The sequence below is a fragment of the Gymnodraco acuticeps genome, unplaced genomic scaffold (genome assembly GCF_902827175.1).
Source record: "Gymnodraco acuticeps unplaced genomic scaffold, fGymAcu1.1, whole genome shotgun sequence".
Taxonomy (NCBI): domain Eukaryota; kingdom Metazoa; phylum Chordata; class Actinopteri; order Perciformes; family Bathydraconidae; genus Gymnodraco; species Gymnodraco acuticeps.
Window position 1 is genome coordinate 298,834 of NW_022991654.1, and position 18,036 is coordinate 316,869.

Sequence of the window (18,036 nt, forward strand, 5' to 3'; positions counted from 1 at the left end):
CCGCTACATCCATCACTGATTCCCTTCAAAATCGCTGTGACAAACGGCCCCAGCAGCCAGCGTTATTTCAGACCGTACAGTGCTGCTGCTTCTGGTGCATATTTGAGCACTGACAGCTATTCAGATTTTTTGCAAGATAAGGGGAAACCTCCTGAGAGAACATTTTGTCTTTCAAAGGGTTGAGGACGAAGTCATACTGAGGGCCACCACTGGAGGTGAATAAGGTACAATATTACCTGATAGATATCAACCTTCAACCTCCCCAGTTGATTACGGACACAAAGATATAAATATCTATAAATAGATTTCTGAAAATGTGTTTTAATATGCAAAGAGGCAGTACTTTATTAATGATGTACTAATTATCATACATTGTAAGAACAGATATCTGAACATTGGGTCAAGCCAGGTTCAAAAGTTTGTTCCACACAAGACTTTGTGCTTTTTTTCTTTTTCTATAACATTTATTTTTGGCCCATCGGTGGCAATTCTGTGTTGAACAAGAACATTCATACAAATATTTTGAAATAAAAAGTTTGTTCCATATTTTAAACTAGTCAAAAGAGGACATTTTGGATATTTGTTTGACAGATAGTAATGTTGCCATGTTTTTATGAATACAATTTATAGTGCTATGAATGATGTATGAACAAACATGTCATGTTTGTCATATGGTGTTGATGTAGTGTAGATTTCTGTGAGGAAAAGACTACATTTTGTTTAATAATTCCAAACCATTTGATAGAATAGACAGGGTAAAACATGTTAGATTTCATCATCATTGTTGCCATGTTGATAAGTTGCATTAGGACAATATTTCTTTGTATTAGAAGTCCTTAATGTTATTTTTAAATAATCATTTATGGCATTATCTAATGCTTACGTTTGGCTAGAAGAGGGAAAAACCTGCAGATAAAAATAAGACAGCAATTAAAATTAACACATACATGTGCATTATGGGTGTTTTCTTTCACTAGTGTTAAAGAAGACATGTAAGACTTGCAGTCTCTCAATATAGTGCCTCGAGCGAGGATGTGGGGTGCTGTTATGAGTGGGGAAAGTACGCGATGTAATGGTTGAGATATAAGTAACACATTTCTGTGAAAACATCTGTCAAGAATTCAGTTTCCCACTGATAGGCTGTTAAAGTCCATCTTAAATAACAAGGTTACAGACAAGAGAGGTTGACTCTGTATTACATAAGTCATCCTGAGATGTAAATTATTAAACAGAGGAGTGGACCACATAAAAAACATTAAAGTAATAAAACTGAACCAACATTGTGTAACAAAGTCTGTTTTATTGTCTTATAAATAACACTGAACAAGCATTGTACAGCGATAAATATCAATATTTATACACTGTAAAATTATCTGTATTACAAAATACAGTATATGTGTAATGCACTTGATACAGATGGGAAGTATTGCATTTCATAGCACCGAACGAGACCCTAAACGTGACCTTTGAGTTAATGACATCACACTGTCCTCCTCTTAACAGTCCAGTTACATCCCATGTGCAGGTCTGTGTGGGTGTCTATGAAATATACTTCCCTTAGGAATCAGTTGTTGCATAACTATATCTAAGTTAAGTAGAAACCACCTAAGAGGAACGCCTTCACTGCTCATTTTCCCACAATCTCAAGTTTTCAAAATCTCAATGAACTGTGGCTGATCAAGTTTCATCGATTAGATTTTTGCATTTAACGTGGTATAACGTTGACTTCATTGACTCACATTTTGTTTGGAGGGTGGGGTCACTGCTAGAACTCAAAAGAATTTCTATGCCGTTAAAAAAAATTAATGGTGACTAGATTTGATAAAATCTTGCAGCCATAAAATAAGCTAATCTCTCTCTACCAAACCGTTCATTTCAAGTAAGAAACTGGAAAACGTGTCTAAATTGCATTTAGAAGATTTTCATAACGAGAGGTCTGATCTCTGAACATCAATGAGGGATCGGTATGTTTCGAGACTCCAGAGGTTTTCTGTGTCTCTTTCACTCAAGTCAGTGGCAGCGCAGAAATATCTGTCAGAGGCAGCGGGAGGCAACAGGCAGGTTGAACACTGAAACAATAACCTGTAGTATTTATATTCAGCCTTACAGAGGAACATGGCTCGACTAACAACTCAAAAGCAGTTTTTGTTCCCTCATGTTCACGAGTCAGTCTTTAACATCCGTAGTAAACAGCTCTTCTCAACAGATCTCATGATTTCTATCATATTGTTTTTGCTTTCAAACATTATTGCTAAATTCAGACAGCAAGGGGCCCTTTCAATCAACACTTAGCATGACAATAACTCTACAGCTTTGAAGAGGACTGACAGCATGGAATGTTTAGGGCGAACATTAAATCTGGCTTTGAAGAAAGAAAAACAAACTTTAGTACAAAAAATTTAAAACTAAAATGTGTGCCAGCATTACAAATACACAGAGATGAAGATTTCATATAGGAGCCCTTATTATTCCTCAACCAGACTTTGTCTGAGGAGCAGCATCACAATAATTCATGTAAAAATAAAAAACATTATCACATTCATCACTTAGTGTCCGTGTTGTGTTTGATTGTCGGCTTCTGAGACACATCAGCTTCAACTTTTGAGCAACCAAAACCCTTCCACGTGTAACTCATCTGTATGAAAATAATGTACATCTGTTTGTAGTGGACTGTGCAAGAGAACCTACAGAATGAGAGCTTTGTCGTATTATAAAGAACCGGTCCATAATTAACATTAAGTAATAAAATACTGTCAGTCAGAAGTCACATATAGCCTCAGTGTCATGATAAGCTTTACCTAATGATGGCACATACAAAATAACAGCTTCTCTATCTCATCTAGCTTACTCACATAGAATCTAAGTAAAACCTTAAATAAACTCAGCTTTGTGTTATGTTGATGCTTTAGAGCATTTCTGATTAGTTTGGTTTCAGCACTGAAATACCACATTCATGCCATTTAATCACCGCTTGTTGATGTATTGCACAGAATTGTCAAAACAACTATCTTAAACACAAATTATATAATAATCCTAATGGATAATCACACAGCCAAAGATGTATAATGAAAAGACAAATGTAAAACCTAATTGAAAATGAATATAAACATTAACAGGAAAGCTTGACATCTCGGTCTGGGCGCAGTGTAGCAGAACGTGTGTCTGTGCTACCGAGGAGCTGATGATCAACATTCCTGGCAGAAACATTCCTGAGTTTCGTGCTGTGAAATCTGCTCTGCTCCCCAGCTGCTCTTATCAAAAAACTGCAGAAGCGCCAAAACCATGTCCGGGCAGACAAGGCGGATTCAGCTGATGTGGTAGGAAGCCAGCAGAAATCACACAGTAGTTCTCGCTGAGAGCTCCCCCCTCTCTCCATAGTCCGAAAATAAGACACTTAAAAAAGAAACTGGACTAAAAAGCCACATTTTCTTTTACAAAAGTAATAAGGCCCTTATTATTTGTACCGTGAATTAGCACTGGATGCAGATCATAAATAGCTTGAGTCAAATAAAAACGGATGAATGTGCATAGGTTGGCATTTCTTTGACACTGAAATGGAAATTCCTTGGTTCTCTAGAAAGCTCCAGATTGCACATTCATGGTGTTGGCAGGCAGTTAATGCCTAGTTATGGTTTGTACGGACTCACTCATTTAGCCGCCTCTTAAATCTCTAAATATCATCATTTCATTGACAACTCCTATAACAAAGTAAACTAAGTTAATAGGTTGAGAAGTGCCTTAAAAAAAAAAAATTAAAAAAAACATCCAACAAGATGTGTAGCATCTTCCATCAGCACCGTTTCTTAAAGGGTGCGTGGTCCACACATCTAAAACATCGTACCGACTAAGGATGTACGCTTTCAGGGTTTTTCTCCATAGTGTGGCTACAACAAGATTTTGGAAATTATAAACCCTCCGAAAACATTTCAGACACCGTCTAAACATAGAGGGGCTCTGAAGTCTTACAATTCAGCGACTGAGTGGTAGGTCACACCACGTTGATGCAGTTTCCGCTGCCGGCCGCCGCTCTCTTGCTGCAGTAGGTGAAGCCGCTGTGATTGGTGGACGAGCCGTTCATGTGCGACGATTTCAGCTCCATCTGGCAAGCGGCGATGGCGGCGTTGAGCTCTACCTGTGCCCGGTGCACCACGTAGAACATCAGGCCGATGCTGATGACGATCTGCAGAGGAAACACGGAGGAAAGTCAGGGTTTTTGTTTGACACACACATAACATCTGTACATGACAATACATCAGACTCATTAGCTCTGACTCAAGCTCCATTTTCACAAAAATTGCAGACGAAAGTTGAAATGGTGTCAAAGTAATGCAGCTGTTGTTTCCCATGAACTGGTTTGGAGCAAATGATTGGTTAACAGGGTAGTTTATTTCATGTATGCTAGTGATGCTAGTAAAGCCAACGCATGGCTGTAATCCACCAGTTAACGGGAAAAGCAAAAAGTAGACGTTTAAACACAATTCCTTGGTTTTTAAGACATGTATGAGGTCTCTAGGAATTTGTTTCAATTGGATAAGTTACATTTTTGTATTCATGTCAGTAGGTTTGTTTCATACTTTCTCAAACATCTGATAACATTTTTCTGCGCAGTAGAGAAAGTGATACGGAGTTTTGTCATTTGGGTATAGCTCTTCTTACAAAATACTTCGAAATGCACTTAAATACGTGAATGAAACAAGGTTTGTGTGATTATTCATTAGACAATTATACCTTTTCTTGACAAGAGTTAGCAATAGTAGCACTGTACTTAACACCGGAGAAACGTGAAGCCTAAGACGGTAAGAACAGTCAGAGATAATCTGGTTTCCCACCACCAGTGACTCAAGCTTCCTCCTGATTAAGGCCAGTTGTCGATTAGGAACAACAGCTTTCAGTTCTGCATGAGAACCTGACGCTTACTTGATGTTCAACTGACCCTTGGCCTTGAACTCTGCTAATGTGTCAAAACTGCACCTACCCATAATGCCGTAGCACCGAGGATATAAAGAAGCTCAACAGCTGTTGGAGGCGTGGTGAGAGACTCAATGACCATTGACTGAGCTGAACAGAAGTGGGGGCATTTTTAGCATTACTACACAAGGCTTGGAATTAGCACTCTAGACGGTTATGTAACTGAAGACTTAGGGGAGGGGAAAATGTCGAGGCTCGTTTGTCCTAGGATACGGTTTGACAGGCTCAGTAAGATGTCGGTTTTAAATTCAAGGAAGGGGAAAAAAGCACCAAGCAAACATGTGCCTCAATGATGTGGGTCAAACCAGGACAAGTTTAAAAACAGACTTTTAAAAACCAAATATTTTAAGGACATGTTGAGATTTGTATCTTCAATTCAAAAAGGAAGAGAAAAATGCCTTTTGCATGCTTCCTCGGTGAGAGAAGATTCAAAATAAAAAAAATTAAAGCAAATGGTGGCCGTGGAGACGCTCATGAAAAGGTACTCTTTCAGGTTTACTGTGCTTATTCCTCGTGTGAAGGACATGGGTAGAATATGATCTCAAAAACAGGTAAAAAATGTATTTCACCCTCAAAAATGATCCAAAGCACATGGCAGGGGTTTGTTCAAAATCTAAATAACTTTTGTCAATTATACATTTAAATTGATCAACATGGTTTGACTGCTATAGGTTGTAAGTAGGGCTGCTCAATTAATCGTATTTGAAATCGCAATTACGATTATGGCTTGCAACGATTACGAAAACAACGTAATCGAAATAAAACGATTATTGTTTTTGTTGGGGAATATTTTCCAAGGCCCATAACTTTGACCCAGTTTATCAGTTCAAACTGTCCTGACTGAGCACACGCACCTCGTAACCTTGGCTGCTGTGCTCTCAGTGTTCTGTCTCCCTGTTCCTGCCTGTTGGCGTCAGCTGATAGAGGTGTTATGGTTCTATGTTCCTGCCTGTTGACGTCAGCTGATAGAGGTGTTATGGTTCTATGTTCCTGCCTGTTGGCGTCAGCTGATAGAGGTGTTATGATTCTATGTTCCTGCCTGTTGACGTCAGCTGATAGAGGTGTTATGGTTCTATGTTCCTGCCTGTTGGCGTCAGCTGATAGAGGTGTTATGATTCTATGTTCCTGCCTGTTGACGTCAGCTGATAGAGGTGTTATGATTTTATCTTGTTATGCAGCATGTTGATGATGCTCTCGGAACTAGCTAAATACATGGGTCTGGGGTAGAGTTCTTACGTGGCAACTCTCCCGTGCAGTCAGATCGTGGCTGCTGTGACTTGTGATGTGAATTCTCCGAAGCTCCAAATAAACCATCAGTGTTTGACATCAAAGCTCCTGCTCTTCCCGTGTCTCTTTCCTGAGTCTGTGACTCCCACTGCATTGCTACACAGAAGTTTCCCTAACCCCCTGATCCCACCGGAAGCGTCTGCGCTGCGCCGCGCTGCGACCTCCTCCTGCGTCCTCCTCCTGCGTCCTCCTCCTGTGTCCTAACCCACCAGGCGCGTTTCAAAACGTTGCGGAAGCGGAGCGTCGTGTGTGCAGCCTCGCAGTTGTTGGATGAACATTCCACTTCCTGCCTGCGCCGCGCCGCGTCAAAAATAGGATTCATCCTATATTTTAGAAATTCCTTGCGGCGAGGAGCTTCTGGGACGCTTCGAGCCGCAGCGCAGCGGGTCTGGTGGAATAGCACCCATTGACTAGAGTGGCCGCGATCGCTAAAAACGCCGCAGCGCAGACGCTCCTGGTGGGATTAGGGGGTTACAGTTTTATTATTATAATTTTTTTTTTTCAAATACATTTTTTTATTTTTTATTGGTTTTTCAGTTGAATTATACTTAAAGTTAAGGGTAATCAACTGTTCAAAACATACTGTTCAACTTTTTTTTTTTTCCAATAAATTGATGTTTTCAAAGTAAATGGATAATCGTTTTTAATAATCGTGATATCAATTATTGACCCAAATAATCGAGATTATGATTTTTGCCATAATCGAGCAGCCCTAGTTGTAAGGGTGTGTAAGACCATGTGTAACAGCAAAACTATTTCAAAAACATCTAACAGGATATGCAAGTTAGGAATATATTACACAAGTTGTTTGAGACTGAGAGGTATGTGCGAACGGTAATGTTTGTAAATGTAAAGATAAACAATGTAAAGATAAACAGAGAGAGAGTTTGATAAATGCTTCCTTTGTGACCGGCAGCTGACCTGCAGGCTGAAGACGAAGTACCCGCTGACGCTCTGCTCAGCGATCACGTCCTCCATGGTGCGGAGCGTGGTGCCCAGGTACGAGTTGAGAAGCTGAGTGGGCAACAGACCCACAGAGGAGGCCACCAGGTAATTTGGCAAGGACACGTCTGTGATCTAAAGAAAAGAGGAAAATGTTATAAAGACCTTCTAATAAGAGAACAAAGCAGAGTGAAACACATCTGCTGTAGTACTACAATGCCGTTGTTCAACAGCCCCTATTGTGCTGAATTAGTCGTTGTTGTGGTCCTACGCGTCCATTGTTAAATCTGTTTATATTTCAAATAAATGAAATAACACAAGATACAATTATTTAAGAACCTAAACTTATCATTCAAAGAGTGAGGCTAAATACCTCACTCAACATTTCAGTTTGCCAACAAAGGTTCAGACATTTAAAGTTAAATAAAAACTGGAACCAGGCTAAAGACAGGGTCAGTAATACTTTGACATTTGTCACCAACCTGCATACAAAACATTTGTATTATTTATTAGATGTGAAAACTATAACACAGGATTAAATGATTCCAACTAAAGTAATAAATATGACGGCAAATTATTTGATATTTTCCTGAAGATATTGTAACTGTCGTTTTGCTGTGACTTTATAATACGAACATTGATGAACAAGGCACATTTAACACTAGGAAAATAAAGCTCCATCTTATCTTATCTCAATTTAGCTGGGTTAGTTCAAGTGTATCACACATTTGCATGAATTATAACTACTGAACTACTACCATATAACCACCACTCTGTAGTAGAAAGAAATGTGCTTGAAAAATCAAGTCATATATAAATGATTTCACTCGCCCATATGTAGAATATGTGTAATATCCGATGAGAAATAAACTAATTGTTTACCACTATAATGTCATTTTGGAGAGTAGCTGCAACAATTGTAATTTTGAGCCACAAAAATAGTCTTCATGATACCTGTGCCATCTTGTAAATGTACTTTGAACATATCACACGTGCAGCTCAGTGTCTCATTTCATATCGCAGTACCTCCACCTAGAAATAAACATGGGTCTGCTTTACCATCACCCTTGATTAAATGATGACATCAGCAGGTAAGTCTAAGGATAGAGGGTGTCGTTTTTTCTCATACTGATATTCTGAACAATCTGTGCCGTTGTATTAGCTGTAAAGTGTCTCTACTGTAGGCTATTTTTATTATATGTACAGCACTTTGGCTCGACCAAAAATCGTTTATAAATGTGCTATATTAAACTTGATTTGATTTAAGTGAGGATAAGACCTTGGCACTGTGCACTGTAGTGTTGCACGGTGTACCGATACTTGAAAGGTACCGCGATACCCTGCCGTTAAAAACGTTACGATTCCTCCGTTTCATTGGTATCGGTACTTTAAGAATGACGGTGAGAAAGCGCTGTTTTAATAAGAGCCGTGTGTGTTCAGCGCTCTGCTTCCACTCCTTGCACTGCAGCCGTGCCTGCAGTCCCTCCCCTCTCAAGCACGCTCTAAGTCCCTCCCCTCTCTCATGCACTCGCTAGCTGCCAGAGCATGTGAGAAAACGAGAAGCATGGCTGCAAGTGGGAGTGCAACTGCCGCTGCGCCTCGGTTTGTTGACAAAAAAGACGCCAGATGCAAACATTTTAGCTATATCTCTGACAGTGAGGGCAAGCCTACGGACACCACGAGGCCTGTCTGTGAGACATGTTTTAGATCCCTGCAAACCAAGGGAGCCAACACATCAGACTTGGCTAAGCACCTCGCCGACCGGAATCCAGAGCTGTTTAAATAATTTAAAAACAGGTTAGCGAATGTGATAGATAACATAATTACATCATGCTCAAGCCCATGCCCTCAAATCTAAGTAAAACAAGTGTAATTTATTTTGTGACAAACGAACGTTTTCGTAGTTTGACGAGGCAATTAATGGCAATGATAACTGTCTAATATGGCTATCTTTTTAACTAACTTACCAATGTGGCTAACATCTGCAATGTACATTTGGTCAATAATTATTTATATTACATGTTAATAAAATATAAAGTTAACTATCAAATAAATCACATAAACTCAAGTATAAAGAAGAGACCATGTTGTAAGAAAAACACTTAACAGATAAACTACCATTTTATTGATCATGAAAATAATAAAAGAAAAGTATCGAAAAAGAATCGGAATCGCAAATCTTGACTTAGTATCTGTATCGAAACCAAAATGTTGGTATCGTGACAACACTAGTGCACTGTGGCTGATAGCGGCGTGTTCCTGCAAGACACTGCCTGGTCCAAACTACAACAAGGTACAATTAAGTGTTTCCTCCTTGTGATACATCCTAAACCCACTCATCCTACACACTGATAAGAGTCTGGCTTACACTTTATAGGAAATGTACGTTATGAAAACCTGGCCAATCCAGACCATATTATCAAGTTTTTATCCTGACTTGGTAGTTGTGCAGTTTTTCCTCCACATCATCATGTAACAGGCTTTTCCCCTTGAAAGATAAGCAGTGATGTGTCGACACCATTTGTCAACACGTTCAAAATGCCTTCAGCTGATCTCTGAGATATGACATGTGAGCCTGTGAGAGCAGGAGAAGAATGCACTCTCTTTCTCTCAGCTATCATCCCCGAGTTGTAAAGCAACTGTCCTCTGAAGTCTCTTCCCACCGAGGCATGTAGCGTATGCAGCTGTCTTATACGACCAGGGAAGGGCTAGTCGGTATTTTTATAACTGCGCAGAGAATTCCCACTGAACCTCCCACTCGCTTCTGCAAGCCCGTGTATCAAGATAAATTGCAAATTCAAGTGAAAAAACACCCCATCCTCGGCTTGACCTGATTTATTCAGAATAGCAATGCAGATCTGAGTTTGTGCTCGTAAACAAAAACAAGAGTAGTGTATCTTGACTGCATAGTAAATGTAGGATTGCTTCTGTAATGCGCTTTTGATTTCTATCTGGACACGCGCAGGGTTTACCCTTTAAAGTGTAGGGTGAGGAACAGTGTGTAAGTACTGGCTGCACAAACACGTCTGCCCTGTAGTTAGGGTCCTATAAATCACACGAGGAAATTGCTAATTCATCGGTTCATGAGCTCTTTATGACAGCAGGATGGACCCAGGCCAGCGAGCAGGGATTTCATGTAATAAAATGCACACGCCGACTTGAATATGCCCGCTTTGTGCACAAAGGATTCTCAATTTTCTTTCTTAGCCTTCCCAATGTTTTGCTAACTACTGCATTCTTGGTGTGGTTTTAGGTTACCCGCTATAATGTAGCACCGTCCACTTCAGCAGAAAGAGGCAGCGGGCACGGTGAAATGCAGCCTCATCCAAAGAAAATGCTTACCAAGGGCAGAGCAGACAACACATAACTCCACAGTGGGGTCCATAAAGTACCTCACCACGGGCAGCTTGACCTTTTATTGTGGAGAATAAGATAATAAAGATTCATTATCAGCTATGCTTCATAATGAACGACAAGGTATGATGAATTGCAAGGTATAGAGTTAAGAGAGCTGGGTTTGAACTCCCTGAAGGCAGGAGGGCAAAAGGAAGAGAGGAGGCAGCAGACTATGGGACTCAGCTCATTAGCCTGCTCCTCTGCTCCTGGCAGCAGCAGCAGCTCAACCCCCAGGTGAGATGCTCTGCTCCGACCTTCAGAGTTCAACTATGGGGTTCGTGCGAGGAGTTGACAACTTCATTTTCTCCAGTCCCACCAACCTTGAATGAAGGTTTACTTCTAATAATGATAATATTTACTCTTGTTCTAGCTCCTTTTTAAGTCTCTACCAACTCCTGAGACTTCTAAACTATCAATGATATAGACCAGGGGTGCCCAACCTTTTTTGAACCGAGAGCTACTTTTAAAGTTGCCAGTCTGCCGAGATCTACCAGTCCAAATAGAGAGGCGTAACCATTACTGACAGCCTACTACCAGGTATAAATACACACTTCTACTTGTATAAAACTGACCTTTGTACAATTAATACTTCATAAAATCCTGCAGATCCTTTATCTTACCTCTTTCTAATCTACACACATACAAGTATTTAACTGAAGTTACACAACAGTGTTGTGGATACAGAGTTGGAGTTTATTCACACGTCACTACAGTGGGTAATGTTTTCAAGAAACATTGAACAGTGCTGCCACATATGACACAGGGAAAAAAGAAAAGACTCTGAACCCTTTCTTTGCCATTATATCAAAATAGTGTTGCTACAAAAGTATAAATTAGGCTAAGACAACTCAGATCTGAAGCTACACAGGAATCTGCTGCCAAAGTGCAATAAAAAAAGATTATCTAAAAAATGTATAGAATCAAACCCTTTTTTTGTTGCATTTTAGTAGAGTATAAAAAGAAATGCCTTTAAAATAGGATGCAAGCAACACTAGTTTCTTAACCTGAATTGATAATAGACTATAATCAATTTAAGTTTGCATTCTTATACCATTTTGTACAATAATTATAATGAATAAGTTCAAACTTACAGCTGATTAATAACGGTATCTAACTTTAGTTTTTATTTTATCAAAAACCTGTTGAAATGCTACTGTTATTTTTATTGTCCCCCAAAAGCGCATCGGCAGCCTCCAGGAATGCTTCTTTCACAACTTCGCCGTCTTTGAAAGACTTCATGTGTTTCGCAAGAACGTGACTGACACGATAAGATGCTCTGGTAGCAGCCTTGCTCTTGTTGTTGGGCCTGGTGAAAATGGACTGCTGTGCATTTAGCTGTCCTTTCAGGCCCCTCCCCTTTTGGAGCGTAGGGCAGAATTGGGAGGGAATTCCGTCTCGTAGCGTTTGTGCACTGTTTTGAAATGCCGCTCCTAAATGACCCTTCTTCGATAAAGCCACGCTCGCATTGCAGATGAGACAGATGGACTTTGAATTGGAATAGATACAAAAATAATCATCCTCCCACTCGGAGTGAAAATTATATAGGCCAATGTTGGGCTTTTTTGCTTCTGCCATAATTGCGGTCTTGTGTGTGTGCGGACTGTCACTCCTGTCGACACGGACAACGTCAGCGAAATACTGCCCAATGCCCACCAGCCACGCCCCGACACATGGGGTCACGCAGGCCAATCACAAAGCTTTGATGCGTTCAAGTGCATTATTCTGGACAGGAAGATTATGTTTCAGGACATTAACATATGTTGTTCTATTTTTAGACACATCTCGCGATCGACTGGGAATCTCCCCGCGATCGACTGGTTGGGCACCCCTGATATAGACAATGAGAGCGGTGAGAGTACATAGTTATGTCTGGACAGATAAACAATGGGCTGAAACTTGGTTTGGAAACTAGAGTAATCACGTTGCCCCTTGATACATGGAAATCAAGACATTATGTGTGATTTTAAAAGCAATATTAGCCATCCAAATCAACTCACAAGAGGCCAAATATTAGGCCAAGATGTAGGGTCAATAATAAAAAGAAAAACTAAAATTATTTGATACAATGGCCAAGTATTTTATTGCACTATTATAGGTCATTCTAAAGGGTTAAGTTGGTTAACCTGGCCCTTTATGTGTTTAAACCTATGGTTCGAACCTGTAAAGCTGAAAGCATTCTCAAAAGTCATGACAATGAGTCAAAATCAGAGAAGCTGCATTTCCAAATACAAACAGCTGTCATAAGTTGAAACTATCCAAAGGAAATATGACAAATGCAAACTGGCATACAACCAAATATGACCCAGTTTTGAGCAGTTGAGGTTGAGCCATTTGAAAGCCAACGTCCTTTTTCATTAGGTGATCGTTTGCTGGCTTTTGTAGTAAAAAACAACCCAGAGCAAAAGCAGCATTTCACTGTTCTGTCAATTAGCCAGCCTTTTAATTTCACCCCGGGAAACTGATTGTGGAGCACCAATAATTCCAGTGACAGTGGCAGCAGCTGGGCGACTCAGTGTAAACAGTCTGTCCCTTTCAATTTGACACCTCATTTTCACCTCTGCAGAATGAAACAGAGAGTTAAAGGCTGCGACAACTGTTAGAACTAAAGCCATGATCCTTGCACGAGTGACACATCACAACCTTTGGACACAGAGCAATGTACCAACCCAGGAGGCCAAGAGTATGAATCAACAACGAACAGAAGCCGTTTAAGTAAGTCACGCAAAAGACAACCGTGAAAACAGAAGAACTGTATATGTATGTAATAGTGTTGGACTATGACAGAGGAATCAGTCATCTTTAGCATCACAAAGACTCTCACGTTCAGCCCGAAGCTTAAACTCAACCCTGAATTTTATTCCCAGCCAAGACATTCTCTCTCATTTTCAAAAGCACTCACAGGGTCAGGCCCTGACTCATTGCAAATCAATGGCAGTCTTCTAGCATTATTAGCATACAAATTGACCAAAGATGGGCGAATAAAGCTCTGCAACATTTGAGATATTTGGAATGAATTGCACATAGTGAGTGTTTATTTTAGGCTGGTTGCGAGTGTGAATATAGAGCGGTCAAAGGCCAAAGCCAAACACCCTGAGATATGTCCAAGTAAATCAGTATCACAGAACACTAACTGGTTTTTGCAACATGCAATTACTGTGCTTGTGAATCTCACTTACGTCATCTTAGTTCCCTTTTCCTGCCTCAGGCCTGAGCATCAACTCCTTAACGCTCTCAGCTAGAAATGCCTTTAAAAGCTCTTTGGATCCACTCCTGGATATTTGTGCTGCTGCTGGTTTCTGCCTTCAACAATACTTTTATTCTCTCCTCCCCATATATTTGACCAATAATAAAGTGCAATATTCAAAACAGAAATGTTACTAATACACTCAAATAGAATCTATGACATTGAACACATTTTATCCCCACTTCTTACTGGGATGTTAAATATTTTAAACAGTGCATTTTTCATGTTAGTGCAGCTCCAGCACATTGAACTTTCAACCTTTTAAAGCCTTTCAATTTGAATATTTAAAAAAATACCATGTGAATATTATTTTAGAACACAAATGTAACACAACTTTGTGAAAAGAATCAATCGGAAAATGTGGGACTTGTGAGAAGGGCTGCAACTAATGATTATTTCCGTTATTGATTATTCTACTGATTTTTCTCTACATGAATAGATAACGTGTTTGGTCTATTTCTGTAAATATTGACAAATGTCCTTCCTGGTTTTTCAAAGTCCAAGGTGTCTTAATTTGTTTTGAAAAAATTCAGTTTAATTTGATAGAAAAGCAGAAAATCTCCATATAAGTCTGAAAAAAAACCGTTCCTGACATTTTTATGCAAACAAAATAAAACGATTATCAAAATAGTAGCCAATGATGTTTAACCAATCGATTATTCGACTAATGGTTGCAGCTCAACTTGTGAGAGAGGATATAATCTGGTGCTAGACAGTGATAAGAGCTATATAGCAGCAGTATAGCTTGAAATACTCTACAGAGCCAGGCCTGAAAAGCTACAAAACATCAAGTTCGCCCGCAGGTCAGGATTCTTCATTAATCATTCAATTACCACTGGCATAACATTTTTCAGTTTGCATGACCACCCAGCTGACGTCCTACTATCCAGTCACACATCCCTCAAGGCTTTTTTTCATTTGGATGTATCAATGAGTTGACTGAGAAGGGTAATCACCAGCGAGTATAAATTATTCATGCGATGTATGAAGGTCAAGGGCCTCAGGTTAAACGTGGGAGTGCAGGTGAAAGCAATATCCTGGAACTGCTTAGCGCTATCATGTAGATCACATGGTGTGTGTTGCCTAGACAAATGGCTGAGGATGTATACTTACAGGAAAACAAAGATGTTCATGGTTTTGTCAACATTATCATCAGATAATTATTTAATTCAGGAAAAAAAGCATTGCTCCAAATATGAAAACCAAAAGTAAGACTTAAAAATGGTATATTGATAGTTCAGTCCTTAGGCTACAATAGAATCCATTTAATAGGAACGGTTTTTTCTTCTACAAGAGAAATCCGTCTTGTTTCTCAGAGGATTTCCCTTATATTTCTTTCCTACTTGACTGAAACCTCTTGAATATTAAATGAACAGGTCATGACATCTACTATGTCCAAAATTCATCAGAACTAAAATGATTAAATTCTACATACTCCTGGTCTCTTACTTGACGCTATTTTCTGTGCGGTTGTGATTTCCCTAGTGTGGTAGGTTGGTCCAGCAAAAAAGAAAATGATTTATTTCTAAAAATCAAAAAGGTCACAGGTTTGTTTCTCATGACTGCAAGTAATTGTTGAACCATCCTCTAGGCCAGGGGTTAATGAGTTTGCCTCTTTGCTGGTGCATTGCTGTGACCTTCCTGCTCCAATCCATATGAGTTTACTATTAAAACGATAGGGTTAGATTAGACCATTAAAGACACCACCTTGTTTCACTGTTTCTGCCATTTTATAGACAGAACAGTTCATCAAGAAAAAAGCAAGTTAAAGGTCCCCTATTATTCTCTTTTTCATCAATATATTATAGGTCTCAGATATATACAAATCATGTCTCTGAAGTGTTTGGCTCCAAATACCAAACAGATCATGCATTGTAGCATCCCATAATCCCCTCTGTTTCAGCCCTGTTTCAAAAGTGCTGATTCTCTGTCTGTTACTTTAGATGAAAATAAGGAGCCACTCCCCACGCCCCTCTGGGAGGTATTTGGTTAAAAATAACTCAATGGTGCTCTAGGAGGAGATTCAGGTGATAAGGTGGTGGGGGGGGGGGTTACTTTGGTTGGTGATTGGCTAATGGTTACACAAGACAAAAAATCGTTATGACATCATATAGTGGCCAAAATCTGATCAGCTCATTTTCAGACAGGTTTTTATAGAAATGGATCAGGACAAAAAGTGAGTGAATCTTTTTTCCTGAAACCATCAGAATCTCTTTACACAGAGGGGACACATGCTTATGTATAACAGACATGAAAGAGTGGACTTTGCATAATAGGTGAACTTTAAGAAATACAAAAATAAAATTGTGTTTGGCTCATACTCACCGAGAAAACTGCATTTTGGAGCCCAAATGGTATTGGGGTGAGTCTCGCTAAGGCCACAACTTTGAGTCCACTTCCTCCCTCCACCACTCGTATGACAGCACTGAGCTGTTCACTGTTCCCAACTTTGTTCAGCACCCAGTCAGTCAATAGTCGTTTGCACACCAGGTGTGCCATGAAAGTACCTATTAAAACTCCCACCATAACAAGTCCCATGCCCAGCACAAAGCCGTAGAGGTAGCCAGCTGCAACATTAAGAACAATATACCCCCATCCACACGGGAAAGACACGATAATCAAACCAACTATAAACAGCAAGGCTCCGACGAGGCTGTCCAAGCTCTCCACCCAGAGCAGGAGGTCCTTGAGGTATTGGCGAACCAGTGCAACTGACGAGAAGCACACAGCAGTCAGGACGCAGGCCAGCAGGGCACTCTTGAAGCAAAAGGTGGTGATACAGCATGGGTGTCTGAACTCTCCACTGTTGCTGAAGGTCGATCCCCCTGAGTCACAGTTAACCTCAGGGTCTCCATCTGACTTTCCAATGCTGGCCCCTGTCTCATCGAAGGCGCTGCATATCAGTATGTCAATTTTGTCACAGTCATCTGTGGCAGTCCTCTGCAGCCAGCGGTTCAGCTGAATCTCTGCCTTGCCCACTGCATGCTTGACAAGCTTGGTGAAAAGCTGCACAGTCGTGGACCCTGACATTGACATGTTGGCCCTCAAATAAGCTCTGGGGACCAGCAGCAAGGCTCACACAGCTGTGACGTTTGAGATTTCCAGATAGTCTTTACATCCAGGGCAAGTCCATGTCTAGAGTTATCAATGTGTTGAGCTTCAACAGAGGAAAGGGTCTATAAGCATTTAGCAGTGGTAACCCTTTGCATGCAGTGAGACATACACATGAAATCCGTCACTCTCCTTGGCCATTTGATGAATTGTCCAATTTAACAATGTTTATCTTGGGTACACTAGCTGGGCAACGTGCCAGTCCAGTGATTTAAAAGCGCCAGTTTTGTACTCTCGGTGTGAAACCCTCGCCATATTCAGAGTTGTTCTCGGCTCAGGACAGCCGAATGAATGGACGGAGCGAGCTGTCAGTGCAGGAAAACTGAGAGTGAAAAAAAACTCTTCTTTAGACTGAGATGAACAGAAGCGAAATATTGCGAGATCATCAACTTTTAAGACTCCACCAGCATTGCCGTCCAGCTAACGTTAAGGAGTTAGCATTTATCACAGCACGGCTAACTTACTGCTGGCCGTTAGCTAACTAGCTCACTGCCTGAACAAAGTCCACCGTTGCATCTCAGGGACTAAACCACCGTCGCTGGCCTCCTCAAACGCTGCTTCACTCGGACAACAGAGCGACAAACAAGCCGCAGACACCGGATAAGGAAATACAGTTATCTCTTTCTCTGTTTGCTGGCTGTTGTTGTTTCTCCGGTGGCCTTCCTTCTTCCACAGTGGATAGAAACTGCTGCTGTTGACGCGGTTATAAAGCTTTTCATACCGACCACTGTTTGTGTCCCAGAATGCCAAGTGACCCTCTATGTCCACGTGACCGACCGTTTGACGTTCTCGTCCAATCAGAGCGCTACCGCTGTCATCGCGAGATTTCTTTTACAGGGTTCCACGACAAATTGTGTTTGTTTTGGATCAATTATCAATTATGGATGGGGTAGTTTGATGGTGGAGCTTGAGTTTATTGTAACGGCTTTATTTGAGCTTCTTTTGTTGGGTTGTTGGATACGTTATAATCTATAGGCTGCTCGTAATATTCCTCTAAATTATGTACATGTTTAAAGAAGCATACAACTGAATTATTAAGTACATTTGGATGTAAACTACTCCACCAGAAAGTTGCATCAATATGATTT

The 18,036-nt window shown here is 40.4% G+C and overlaps 1 protein-coding gene across 1 annotated transcript; it reads right to left on the reverse strand.

The window, feature by feature from the left end:
* Positions 1–1,280: 1,280 nt before the first annotated feature.
* Positions 1,281–17,689, reverse strand: tmem64 (transmembrane protein 64). Its single transcript, XM_034198562.1, has 3 exons — positions 16,163–17,689; positions 7,177–7,332; positions 1,281–4,180 (listed from the first exon to the last, which is right to left on the reverse strand). Exons 1-3 carry the CDS (start codon positions 16,871–16,873, stop codon positions 3,989–3,991), a joined length of 1,059 nt encoding a protein of 352 aa, XP_034054453.1. The 5' UTR covers positions 16,874–17,689; the 3' UTR covers positions 1,281–3,988.
* Between the last annotated feature and the right edge of the window lie 347 nt (positions 17,690–18,036).